At 34.4% G+C, this 12,097-nt stretch overlaps 3 protein-coding genes and 1 non-coding gene across 4 annotated transcripts; all 4 read right to left on the minus strand.

Moving 5' to 3' along the window:
• Positions 1–1,288: 1,288 nt before the first annotated feature.
• LOC122581235 lies at positions 1,289–2,247 on the minus strand. Its single transcript, XM_043753413.1, has one exon. The coding sequence runs from the start codon at positions 2,102–2,104 to the stop codon at positions 1,409–1,411; it is 696 nt and encodes a 231-aa protein (XP_043609348.1). The 5' UTR covers positions 2,105–2,247; the 3' UTR covers positions 1,289–1,408.
• Positions 2,248–2,394: 147 nt separating this feature from the next.
• Positions 2,395–4,261, minus strand: LOC122594909. The gene is made up of 5 exons (XM_043767200.1): positions 4,171–4,261; positions 3,796–4,055; positions 3,218–3,429; positions 2,861–3,128; positions 2,395–2,706 (listed from the first exon to the last, which is right to left on the minus strand). The coding sequence occupies exons 1-5, from the start codon at positions 4,259–4,261 to the stop codon at positions 2,395–2,397; spliced, it is 1,143 nt and encodes a 380-aa protein (XP_043623135.1).
• Positions 4,262–5,096: 835 nt separating this feature from the next.
• Positions 5,097–5,199, minus strand: LOC122586195. Its single transcript, XR_006321902.1, has one exon. It is a non-coding gene; the product is annotated as a U6 spliceosomal RNA (small nuclear RNA).
• A 2,019-nt stretch (positions 5,200–7,218) lies between these two features.
• On the minus strand, positions 7,219–8,748 carry LOC122594921. The gene is made up of 4 exons (XM_043767207.1): positions 8,476–8,748; positions 8,047–8,258; positions 7,657–7,924; positions 7,219–7,521 (listed from the first exon to the last, which is right to left on the minus strand). Exons 1-4 carry the CDS (start codon positions 8,746–8,748, stop codon positions 7,219–7,221), a joined length of 1,056 nt encoding a protein of 351 aa, XP_043623142.1.
• Positions 8,749–12,097: the final 3,349 nt, after the last annotated feature.

Below are 12,097 nucleotides of genomic sequence, written 5' to 3' on the forward strand. Positions count from 1 at the left end.
TTATCCCCCAAATTTGCTCATTCCCAGTGAGTTAAGGGTTTCTAGTGAGTTTGCATTTACGGAATAGTAATTAAATCCGCATGCTTTATGTAAAACAAAATCAAAATTAAACAAACGGACTTCAGTATGAGTTTAAGTTCAAGGGGAGTATAAAAACAAACCAGAATTATCATGAAGCTAACCTGCGAGAGAAGGCCTATAACTTGAAAGTTGCTGTTTATCTGGAAATAGTATGTGAGCTAGGAAATAGACTGACGCCGATGATAATGAATACTCGATGATCAAATTTTTAAACTGCCAAGGCATCACGACTGAGCATACACTGACAAACACACGGAATCCATATACAATCAGCATAACTTGAGATTGAAAGCTATTGTCTCATTGACTATGAAGGCATGCTAAGCCACACTAAATGGCAAACCTGCAAAAAATTCATATATGAGAGTGAGACGACCTAAAAACAACGGGTCATAATGAAATGTGATGGAGACCCAAAAGTAACAAATTTGCCATAAATGACAAACCTGAATAGGTGGAAATGGTCCTTCGGGTTGTAAAATTGTAGCGGGCTTAAAGGGGCACGCATGAGTCATACTGAGGTCTTATTCCAGTCATATAGGTCGTAATGGGTTATGGAAAGGATGATGGTTCTTTATTGGGTCATAGAACAGGTCTCATAGGTCAGAATCAGGCCATAACAGGTCGTAATTGGACCATATTGGGTTAATATGTCAAAGAAGTCATAACAGGTCATCTGGTTCGTTCCAGTCAGTTAGCAATGCTCAATCAGTAAATGCATCCTAAGAATTGATATCATGAAAAAATATAAATGAAGAACCATATACACTCACACGAATGATCATATCAGTAGGAATGATCTAGGTGATAAATTGCTGCCATGCCATGTTTAAGAACCATATACACTCACGCGCGTCTGGATGACAACATTTTAATAGCAAACAAAACACAACAGAGCGAAATATAAAAGTGACTTTAAGACGTAGTACATGTTCATAATCTTGGTCCGTTGGCCATACGAAAACTATAAAACTAGTAAGCATCTCCTTAAGAATGACTCGCCATTTACCACATAGAACTTATCATCTATAAGTATCCATAGACCTGATTAACAGTCTCCAAATAATCAACAACCCCCACATTCAATCATATCCTTGAGTATGTGAGCTAGTCCATTATTCATATTTCAAACACCTAATAGACTTTATATGAAAATTTGATTTTTGTTTACAGACACTTTCATCAATGGTAAGATACAACACAGGTATTGTTACTAACTTTATCTTTCTATTAGAAAACAACATTATAATCAAATAGAACTTCGTAAATATTCTTCACATAAACCACCGTACAAAATCTACACATGACAACAATAAAACAACCAAACCTATAACTTAAGATCCTCCCAGACTCCAAAATCAGAACTAGAATTATTATAACTAATCACACTATCTTGACAACCTATTATAAAACTACTTCGTGTCGAATCCATATTAACTAAAGCATGAGCAGTACCAGCCGGACTAATGGCGACAGCCACATCATCAGCCGATAACATCACTTGAGCATAACCCTTTTCAACCAACCTATTCTCCATCCGAAACATCGTTCGAGCTCCCCAAATCAAGATAGTCTCATTACAAGTATGGTGTCTATGGTTTCCCCTTAATCCACCTGGCCTAATCTCACCAACATGAATTGAAGTACAAACCAATGCACCCCCTGAAATCCCAGATTGTAATGCAATAGAAACAGGGTCTAACATCCAACCTCTTGTATCTTTACTGATTTGTGAAGGAAACCCAGATGGGAATCTGATTAAATTGGCTTCATGATCTTGGTCAACATTCAAGATTGAGAATTTGATTGACTTTAGTGAGTTTTGATGGATTCTAAGGAAACCCCATGTGAGAATTAGGAACATTGATAGTAGAAAAGGGAAAGATTGTGGCTTTTTCAAGAAAAGTTTGAATCTTGAAATTAGGGTTTGTGATTGGAAAAAAGTGTTGTTGTGATTGATTTCGGTTGTGTAAATTGGGATTTCATTGTTGTGTGGATATGAATTTCTTCTAGGGTTTACCATGATTTGATGTAGATCTAATTAAAACATCAATCAGTTTCACATGGGGTTTTTGTTTTTCTCCTTTTTTTGTGTATCTATAATTTCCCCTATACACTGTATCTATCTCCTGCTCTCTCCAATCCATCTTTGAGTAAAATGCAATAAAAGGGGTTTCAATTATAAAAGAATAAAAAAAATTTTATTTTCTTATCATGAATACAAATTTTAAAATAAACAAATATGAAGATGAACAACAAGATGTACAAACAGAACCATTTCTTGTCATACTCAGCTTATCTAAGTCAAGCTACTTAATTACTTTTGCTAAGAAGTGCTTCAAGAATAGCATCGCTCGCCACATTGGCAAACGGAAACATGTGTCCGCCACCGGTAACTTCGTGATAGTTGACCCATCCGAGATGTTGCGCTATGTAACGTTGCAATGTAACGGGCACAATCAAATCTTCATCACCCATCCATAAATGAACTGATCCATTGTTGTTTGGAAATGGATTCTCAAGATCCATTGGATCAAATTCCCATTTCCCAAATCCAATATTCAAGTCACGATGGACTGACTCGAATTCTCCTTGTTGTGTTGGGTGTGATTGCATCAGCTCTGCCTATAACCCACAAATATAAAAAATAAAATAACAGAACAAGAATTCATACTAACAAATACTCGTACTAAAGATGTTTATGTTTATTAATCACATAAATAAGAATATGTGATAGTTTAGTTCATATAGTGATCTAAAAGCTGATCAAGCATTGTACCTGCTTTTGATCAACGACACCAAGTAGATTTGTTATAACATCTACGTCTGCTGGAGTATAAATGGCAGGATTTCCGGTAATGATAGAAAAACCTGGAAACCATGATTGGGTGTTCCACCAATTGGTCAGCCACGGTAAGTAGTGAGCAACACGCATAGACCATTGGTCCTGTTTAAGTTGCCGAGAATATGCTTCGTTTGTTAAGTTTGAAGGGAGGTTATGCCACCAGTAATCAATCACCGGAGAAATAAGAATTGCTCCTGCTAGCCTGTTTAAGAAAGGAGATATATATTAAGATATACACTATAGTGATAAACATATGTGATTATGCTTTTCAAAACTTAAGTTTAAACAGACCTGTGAGGAATATACTTAAGACATGACCAGATAACTTGCCCACCCATAGAGAAACCAGCCACATAGAATTTTGGTCCCAAGTTCAAATGATCAGCCAACTCCTCGATATCCAATGCCAAACTCTTTACAGTTCGTTTGGGGTCGGGGTCACTCTCTCCATATCCAGGCCTATCAATTTCAACAATGTACACTCCTAATTCTTCAATCAGGGCCTGTAAAGAGATTAGGAAACATATTAGTTAACATCATTAACATATTTGTGCGATTTCTCTTATGTAAGCTTTTAAATTGTAACTTTCATAATACTTGTAATTTAGCTAAATAGTCGACTTATTTGTGGAAAAAGTAATGCCTCACTTAAATGGTGTGTCTAAATACTCGAATTTTAGTGTCAATATATACTCGAATTTTAGTGTCATAGTTTAAACCAAATTCTTCAAACATTTCTAAGTAATCTTGTCAGATTATTATTGGCACAATTAAGTACAAAAATTTCCAAAATTTTCATGTATAAAAATATGTACAGAAACTCTTCATAAATAATTGACCATTTGTACGGAAAGCAAAGTATTTCATACCAGTGAGGCTGAAGCAAGAGGATCATGATACTTGCTACACCCGAAACAGTGAAAGTATATTATTTTAGATTTGGCAACATCTTTTGGAACACCAAATTCTTTATACGACAAATGTCTTCCATCACGAAGCGTTATTCTTTCGGATATAAGAGGAAGTCCATCCGGAGATCCCAGCTTCTTGGGAGGTGGTGGCTGAGTTTTTTGATATGCCCATGCACAAAACTCAGCCAATAACACAATTAGTAATATCTTTAAGATTCCTGGATAGATAAAAACAAAACATTTAAAACCAGTATTAGGAATGAAAGTGTTGTCACAACTCAGATGATAAAAATAGTTACATGAAATCTGATATCTAAAGTTGATGAAACTCGCCAGAGGAGAAATTGAGTTTGGATTTTCTGGTACGAGACGTTGGTACTTCTGAAATTTTTTTGTTTGGACCTTCTGGCTTTGTTTTTGCCATCATGGAATGCTAAAAGTGTCAGATTTTAAGAGTCCTCTTTTGAGTGGATAAAAGAGTTAAAAATATATGTATGTATTATAAATATTTTTGAGTTTGATTTTATAAGTTTATCCCAAGATAAAGGTTTTCTGAGGACTTAAAAGATGAGAAAATGTGTTTGAAAAATATCAACAATGGAGAAGATTTGATATAACAGTAGGGACTCTCGAGAGAGAATAGCAATGGAAAAGATGCATGATTATGAACTTAGCATTTGGGTATAAATACAGGATCAATTAACAAAGTTACAAAACATCATCCTTTGACTTTGACTAAAAACCTGCATAACAACAACAACTCCGCAAACTTCATTTATCATCCTTGTTGTTTATGTTATTCACACTTTTGGTCCTAATAACTTACGTTGCAGCGAGAAGTGACCCGGAAATGACAAAATTAATTCTATCTTATTAATACGCTCATAATAATTTACTTCTTTTCATGATAACTAGTTGAAAATAAACCTAAATTAAGTAGTCAAAATAAGACGCAAAACGCAAAAAATTCTTCTTTATCTTAATTTTAATTTGGAGCAAGAACTAGCTAGATTTTCACATTAATAGAAAATCAATGAAACGAAACACATTACAAACGCCTTCAGATAAATCAAAATTTTGACTAAATGACTAATTTAAATACAGAGTAAAAAATTTGTTTTTTTTTAACGACAAATACAAATATACAATACACTACTAAATTACACCATATAATACTATTCTATACCATTGTCAATGATTGAATCTTGGTCTATACTTCAAGAGGCAAGAGCCTCTACCACCCCACCTAAGTGGTGATGGCAAATTTGGATCATTTCTCGATTTGTGTGTGTCATCCTTGCGCAGGGGTCATGTTAATCTTCTCTGTATCGTTCCAATTTTATCGGATGTCCCCGAAGGGACAAAAAATTTGTTGAATGCAGTAACCATAGTAACAAGTTTATGTTATATTTAAGCAATCACGACAAAGACGTTTTACACCAAATAACTTTCTTTATGAACAAAGACAGTGAAGCAGGATGATGAAGTTACATTTAACCTCGTTTTTTTATATAAAATAACCACATATAAATGATATGTCACTCGAAAAAGAAAAGATAAAAGAAGATTTTTTGTTGTTGTCGTCTTCTCATCCATTGGAAACCTTTTTAAAAAGTGTTCCTTCTATAACATTTCTCAAAGAAATTAGTACGAGTAGCATTCCAGTCATTTTGTTAATGTTGAAAAACTTCAAAATACTTCTAGAAAACAAGTATGATAATGATAAGTCAAGTTTTGGGGATCAGCTTAACAATTTTTGGTTATTAGCAAGGACTATTTATTACTGTACATGTATAACTCCTTTTTAAAAGATGTGTATTACTTGCAAGTATCTGGAAATTTATATTAGTCCTTTATAAGTGGTAGAGCTATGCGGTGGCCATCTAAGTGTTAATTCTAAGTGTTTATTGAATTCTAGTGTTAATTCTAAGTGTTTATTGAATTCAAAGATAAATTGACAACTCCACAAAATATACATTTAAATCTCATGTTTTCAACTAAGCTTGTTTTGTTATAAAAAAAAAAAATTAAGCTTGTTAGTATTACGAGAACTTATTGATGACACAAACAAAAATCAGAGCCGTTGTCCGTTATTGCATTCCCCATTAATTATTTTATTACATGTTGATAGTAGTTTATTGTTCAATATTAATCACCATAACTGAGACAATCTTCGTCATTTTCCTAATTTCCAAAGGCTACCTCACTTGACTGCCAACCATTCATCTTCAAACTTCAATTCAACATTGCAAAACTCTCTTTCAGGTTAAAGTCTTCATACAAAAGGTCTCATTTGACAAACTGTAATTAGTTTAGTCTTTTAATCAACACATTCCATGCTCAATCCTTTTATCTAGATTTAGTGTGTTTATTTACTTAAATTAGATTAGGTAGCTAAGTATTACCTGCTTGGGCCTGAAGAAGAAGACATGTTAGAAATTAGTGTAATACCCAAACGTTATCAGAAATGCAAGTTCATCTCTATTTCCTCATATTTTTCAACGAGCAATGTGCCCGTGCGTTGCGGCGGTGAGATGGTGGGGGTTATAGGTTAAGTCATAGAGTATGATAGTCAAATGCTTTAGCCGTATGGGCTCTGCCCTCGGATTTAAAAATTCGTCGAAAGTATATCGAATGATATCTCTAATGAAAGAGCATGAAATTTTAAAAACACCCATACAATTTTTATAATCTATCGATATACGGTTTTTGAGATAAAAGATTTTGAATGAATTAGAGGGATAAAATGATTTATGGAGGAGAGAGAAAAAAAATGAGTGGTGGAGATTTGAGGAGAGTGAAAAAAATGAGTGGTTGAGATTTAAGGGTATTATAAGTATATTAGGTAGAAATATTTAAATTAGTAAATAAAAAGAGAGGTATATTAGGTATATCAAATTTTTAATTGAGATTTTAAAAAAGGGCAAATACTATATTAATGAAAATATTTTAGTTTGCTATTCAACCCATTAACTTGTGTATCCATAATATGTTGTATGCAACTAAGGTCTAACCGGCCTTTTACTCACATGATAAAGGCTAAAACTTGCTTGACCCGTTTTAAACGACGCCTATTTTGCCTGTGACCGAACCCACCCATATTGTCCCTTCTAACTTCTAAGTATAACCAAGCTCATCTGATATGCTTTAGAGCATCATCATAGCAAATTCTACACATCTTGTTACCCATTAGATTGCATATAAATCCATAACACAAAACACTTGACGCAACATAATCACTGTATATTAAGCAAATTGTTAATATGCACCCCTATTAATTCAGTACTCTCATGCCATGACTTTTTGCTCCCTCCACAATAGGCAGGGCCATAACAGCCCTTTGCTCACAAGTAATCAAGAACCGTACATATAAGTAACGTTCTATCCCATGGCCTCTTTAAGAATTGCATTGCTCACCCCATTCGCACAAGAAAACATGTGTCCGCCACCAGTGACCTCGTGATAGTTGATCCATCCAATTTGCTGAGCTATGTAGCGTTGCAGTGTCACGGGTATAATCAAATCTTCATCACCCATCCATAAGTGGACTGATCCATTGTTATCTGGAAATGGATTTTCAAGATCCATTGGATCAAATTCCCAATTCCCAAATCCAATATTCAAGTCACGATGAAGGGACTCATATTCTCCTTGTAGTCTTGGTTGTGATGTTATCAACTTTGCCTATATTACAAACAAAAAGAGTACGTAGCATATATATATAAGAATATAACTAAAACCAAGGATGTTTGTGTGTGTATAGTCACAAAATATGGCTTATGTAATAGTTTGTTCCACATATATATCAAGATCTGGTACCTGATTTGGGGGCATGGCACCAAGTACTTTCGTAATAATTTCCACATCTGCAGACGTATAGATTATTGGGTTTCCGGCAATAATAGAATAAGATGGAAACCATGTTCGGGTGTTCCACCAGTAGGTTAGCCATGGCAGGTAGTGAGCGACACGCATAGACCATTGATCCTGTTTGAGTTGTTTAGAATATGCTTCATTGGTTAACTTTGAAGGTAGGTTAGGCCACCAATAATTTACGACCGGAGAAATAAGTATAGCTCCTGCCAACCTGCAGTTAAACACATATATAGATATTTTAAATATACACAATTATTATGATTATGATTATGAGTATGATTAGCTACAATAATAATGATATGCTTCAAGCTTAATTATTTATATAAAACTGACCTGTGAGGAATATACTTGAGACAAGACCAAATGATTTGTCCACCCATGGAGAATCCGGCTACATAAAACTTTGGCCCCAGATTCAAATGATCAGCCAGCTCCTCGATATCCAAAGCCAAACTCTTAACAGTTCGATTAGGGTCGGGGTCACTCTCTCCATAACCAGGCCTATCAAATACCACAATGTACACTCCTAGTTCTTCAATCAGGGCCTGTAAAACTCAGCCGATCAATTTAAATGGTGTGTAAACTTAGGCATAATGCAATTTTCTCACAATTCTTTATTTTGTCTAAACACAATATCATACCTACAAGTTTAGAGAGTTACACACAATTTAAAGTACATGAATATGCCCAAAAAGCATGCACAACTGATTGATATGTTGTAGTGATCGAAAGAAAATATATATGTATATATTTTATCCATACCGGCGAGGCAAAGGCTGCTAGAGGATCATGATACTTGCTACCATCGAAGCAATGAACAGAAATTATTTTGGATCTGGCAACATCTTTTGTGACACCAAACTCTAAATACGACAAATGTCTTCCATCACGGAGCGCTATCCTTTGAGAGGTAAGAGGAAGTCCATCTGGCGATCCCAGCTTCTTGGGAGGTGGTGGCAGAGTATTTTGATATGCCCATGAACAAAACTGTGCTAATAAGATCACTAACAATATCTTCAAGATTTGTAGAAACATCTTACAAAACATATTCAATGCCAACGAAAGAGATTAGCTAGCCTGGCCTTAACTAATCATAATTTGGGATATAAGTACTGACAAAAATCATCCTAGCTTGACTTTGACTAAATAATAACGATGCACACTGGAAAATGACTACACACTTATGGAAGCAGACCAAAAGCGGCTTAATAAAATGCAATTAACCAAAACGTATGTTATAAGATGTTCATTGATTAACATAACAGTAACTGATCTGATCTGATAGGAAAAAATGAAAGAAGAAAATAAACAAGTTAAAATAGTGCATCATTTAGTTCGTTTGTTGCATTTATTATTATATATTTTATAAAATGATCAAAAGAAAAGATTCCAATTACAAAATGTCCCTCTATCATTATAAAAGTATTCCATGTTGATAGGTTTTTTTTGACGTTTAACACTAATCACCATTTAGTTTACATTTTCCAAACCTGTCGTTAGTTAACCTGTCGTAGTTCCATCTCCTATTAGATTTTTTTAAACGACAAATGTTCCTAAATTAGTAATTCACCATATAACTCATCCGCGGGTTTGAACCCGGCCAGGCCTTCACTTAGATAAGTGGGATTGGCAAATCTTGAGTATTAGATAAAGTCTTAATTTGTTAATACAGTCTCTTATTAGATAAAGTATATATATGTTTGATTTTTCGATGGTGAATATCGCTGGATGGAACTTTGCTTCCCCCAAACGAAATTTACATCTCTTGTTCGATTGTGAAAACGCAGTAAGTACTGCCACGACCAAAAAAAAAAAAAAGAAGTCAACGACACATAAAAAGGTATTACTAAATTCAAATATTTGAGCACTTTTTACAAATTAACCTTGCTTAGTTTATATGTTTGGTCCAATTTCATGAATATAGTTTCTCTACTAGTATATATATCCAATTACTTTGTCATATCATATAAATAATCAACCTTGACAAAATTAAACAATTAAGCACCCATCACGCCACGAGAATCGTGTATCGATCATAATCTTTACTTGGCTTGGTTGAAAGAAGATGATGAATCATTCAATGTCTTTTGTAGCATAATACTCAAAGCACCCGACGAAGCAACCCTTGAAAAATTCTGAAATGGCTCTACTGCTCCTCTGACCCATATAACACTTGTAGACCCCGGGGCTAACCACGACGTTAATTTTGCATCCTTTGGGTTAGCCATTGGCACAGCAGATGAAACATTGGCTATAGGGACCAAACAATTAGCAAAAAGAGTGCTTGTGGTTGCGGTCAAGTAACTTTCCCAATAATACGGTGGAGGAAAGTTGCCAACAGCTTCCAAGTCGATCTCGAACAAATCATCCTCCTCCTCTTCTTTAAATTTATCTTCTTTCATTTCTCCAACATACTGATCACTGTAGCTACTATTGAGCTGGAGAGTTGAAGCCATATTAACTAATTAATTTTGTGCATGTTTTTATGTTTGTGCATTTTTCATATATATATGGGTCATGTGACAAGGAGTTTGTTAGTTTTGGTTGGTCATAATCCTATCTAATGCATTGTTAGTTGTGACTTTTATGTGCTTCATGTAAACCACTTATTAATTATTTTTAGTTGGAGATCGAATGAGATTTATTATTGAAAAATGAGGCTCAAAATATCAGTTTTCAATAGGAGCTTTGAAAAACTTCCACCTAATTCAACTAAAAATGTGAGCAGAAAGTAGAGCCACCCACCTCAACAAAGAACCTAGCTAGAAGATATTATGCACTGCCATATTTATGCTCTTATGGTTTGTAGCTAGCCAGTTCACCAACTAATAAGTGTGCTTTGTTAGTTTAGATCGCATTATTATATATAAATACATCGTAATTAAACCAATACGCCGTGCAAATTGAAATACGTTAAATGATATACTACGACTATTCAACTAATATAGTGGTAATCAAAATGTTAGACATGTATTTATATGACGCTTCTTAGTCCATAGGAATGGACTTCAACACTTTTATCTTATAAATTAAGACGTACTGTATGGTATATTGGTATATATTAGACAAGGTTCATATCCATGGAGACCATGTCACCATAGACATACCAACGGACATCACATTTAAAAGATTATCATTAGCTTGTTTCCTCCAGAACGGTAGTGGGACTTCCACCGTCTGTCATGCCCTCGGATTGACTGTGCTCGTGACGTAAATATGCTACTGTAAAAATAAAAAAAATTATAAAGTAGAAAGGTATAAAGTAAAGATAGAGTAAGATTTTTTAGAGTAATACTGATTGAGATTAAAAAAAACCTTCATATCTAACGAGATAAAAAAGAGATGACATTTGGAGGTGGGCTAACCACAAGTCCACAACTATATTTCCAGTCCCTAGCTAGAGAACAAATTTTGAGCTCCACTTGGCCCAATATTATAGACTGAGTTTATGTAAGATGGGTTGGGCCGATTACAGTATAAGAAGAAAACGAAAACGTAGGAAAGACGAGCTGAGAGTTGAGAATCTGAGATCATCAGCCTATTTCTTGCATTGCTTAATTACTACTTGTTCATCTAATTATCTAACCGTTATACTAATAGTCAACTAATTATAATCCCACTAGAAGTACGCACTAGAATAAAACGAGCACGGTACCTGCGCAATGCGGCGGCAGCGGTGGGAAAAGCGGTCTAGTGGTGCAGTGATGATACTATTGGTGGTGGTGGCGGTGTCAAGTGGTATAGGTTGATGTAATTGTGATTGTGAAAATTTTTAGAAGATAAGAGCTTAAAGTATTAATTATTAAAATAAAGGTTTAGAATGTAAATTATAATTCATTAAGCGCAAAACATAAAAAGTCAATAAAGATATTTTTTATACTCAAAATTACAAAAGTGTTGTTTAAATGGATGAAAAAAAAATATGCTAGGATATTTTTCATACCAAATAACCCGACCCATAACCAAATCCCGATTAACCCGACCGAATATATAACACCCCTATGACGTATTGGGTTGATTCGTTCTCAAAACCAAAACGTGAAATTAAAAGGCGTACCTGAACCAGACTCGACCTATGGGTTTGTTTTAGGTTACTAACTTAAGCATAACTTTTTAGTTGATGCACAATCGTTAAGATATATAAAAACTTTCTTTAAATCGTTAAAATACAAATAAATTAAAGAAGTATATATTAAGAACTCTAGTTATATTTTCGAATTCTTTCACTTTACTTTTTGTGACTGGACCATTTCACTTTCCAGTATTTACCATCACTTGCGATGAACGATTTGTTTGATATGATTCATAATATTGGTATAAATGAAGTTCCTTGTTAAAAAAAAAAAAAAATTCTAGTTATACAGCACTTTGATACAAAGCACCA

This window comes from Erigeron canadensis, chromosome 1, assembly GCF_010389155.1.
Source record: "Erigeron canadensis isolate Cc75 chromosome 1, C_canadensis_v1, whole genome shotgun sequence".
Classification (NCBI taxonomy): Eukaryota; Viridiplantae; Streptophyta; class Magnoliopsida; order Asterales; family Asteraceae; genus Erigeron; species Erigeron canadensis.

What these genes read in the sequence shown, in the direction of transcription:
- LOC122594909 (XM_043767200.1), bottom strand. Translation starts at nt 4,261, where the DNA reads ATGGCAAAAACAAAGCCAGAAGGTCCAAACAAAAAAATTTCAGAAGTA. An exon ending in CTCTTGCTTCAGCCTCACTG is followed by an intron (nt 3,430 to 3,795) that starts GTATGAAATACT and finishes ATCTCTTTACAG; the next exon opens with GCCCTGATTGAAGAATTAGG. An exon ending in GTGTCGTTGATCAAAAGCAG is followed by an intron (nt 2,707 to 2,860) that starts GTACAATGCTTG and finishes TGTGGGTTATAG; the next exon opens with GCAGAGCTGATGCAATCACA.
- LOC122594921 (XM_043767207.1), bottom strand. Translation starts at nt 8,748, where the DNA reads ATGTTTCTACAAATCTTGAAGATATTGTTAGTGATCTTATTAGCACAG. An exon ending in TAGCAGCCTTTGCCTCGCCG is followed by an intron (nt 8,259 to 8,475) that starts GTATGGATAAAA and finishes TGAGTTTTACAG; the next exon opens with GCCCTGATTGAAGAACTAGG. An exon ending in CTCAAGTATATTCCTCACAG is followed by an intron (nt 7,925 to 8,046) that starts GTCAGTTTTATA and finishes GTTTAACTGCAG; the next exon opens with GTTGGCAGGAGCTATACTTA.
- LOC122581235 (XM_043753413.1), bottom strand. Translation starts at nt 2,104, where the DNA reads ATGGTAAACCCTAGAAGAAATTCATATCCACACAACAATGAAATCCCA.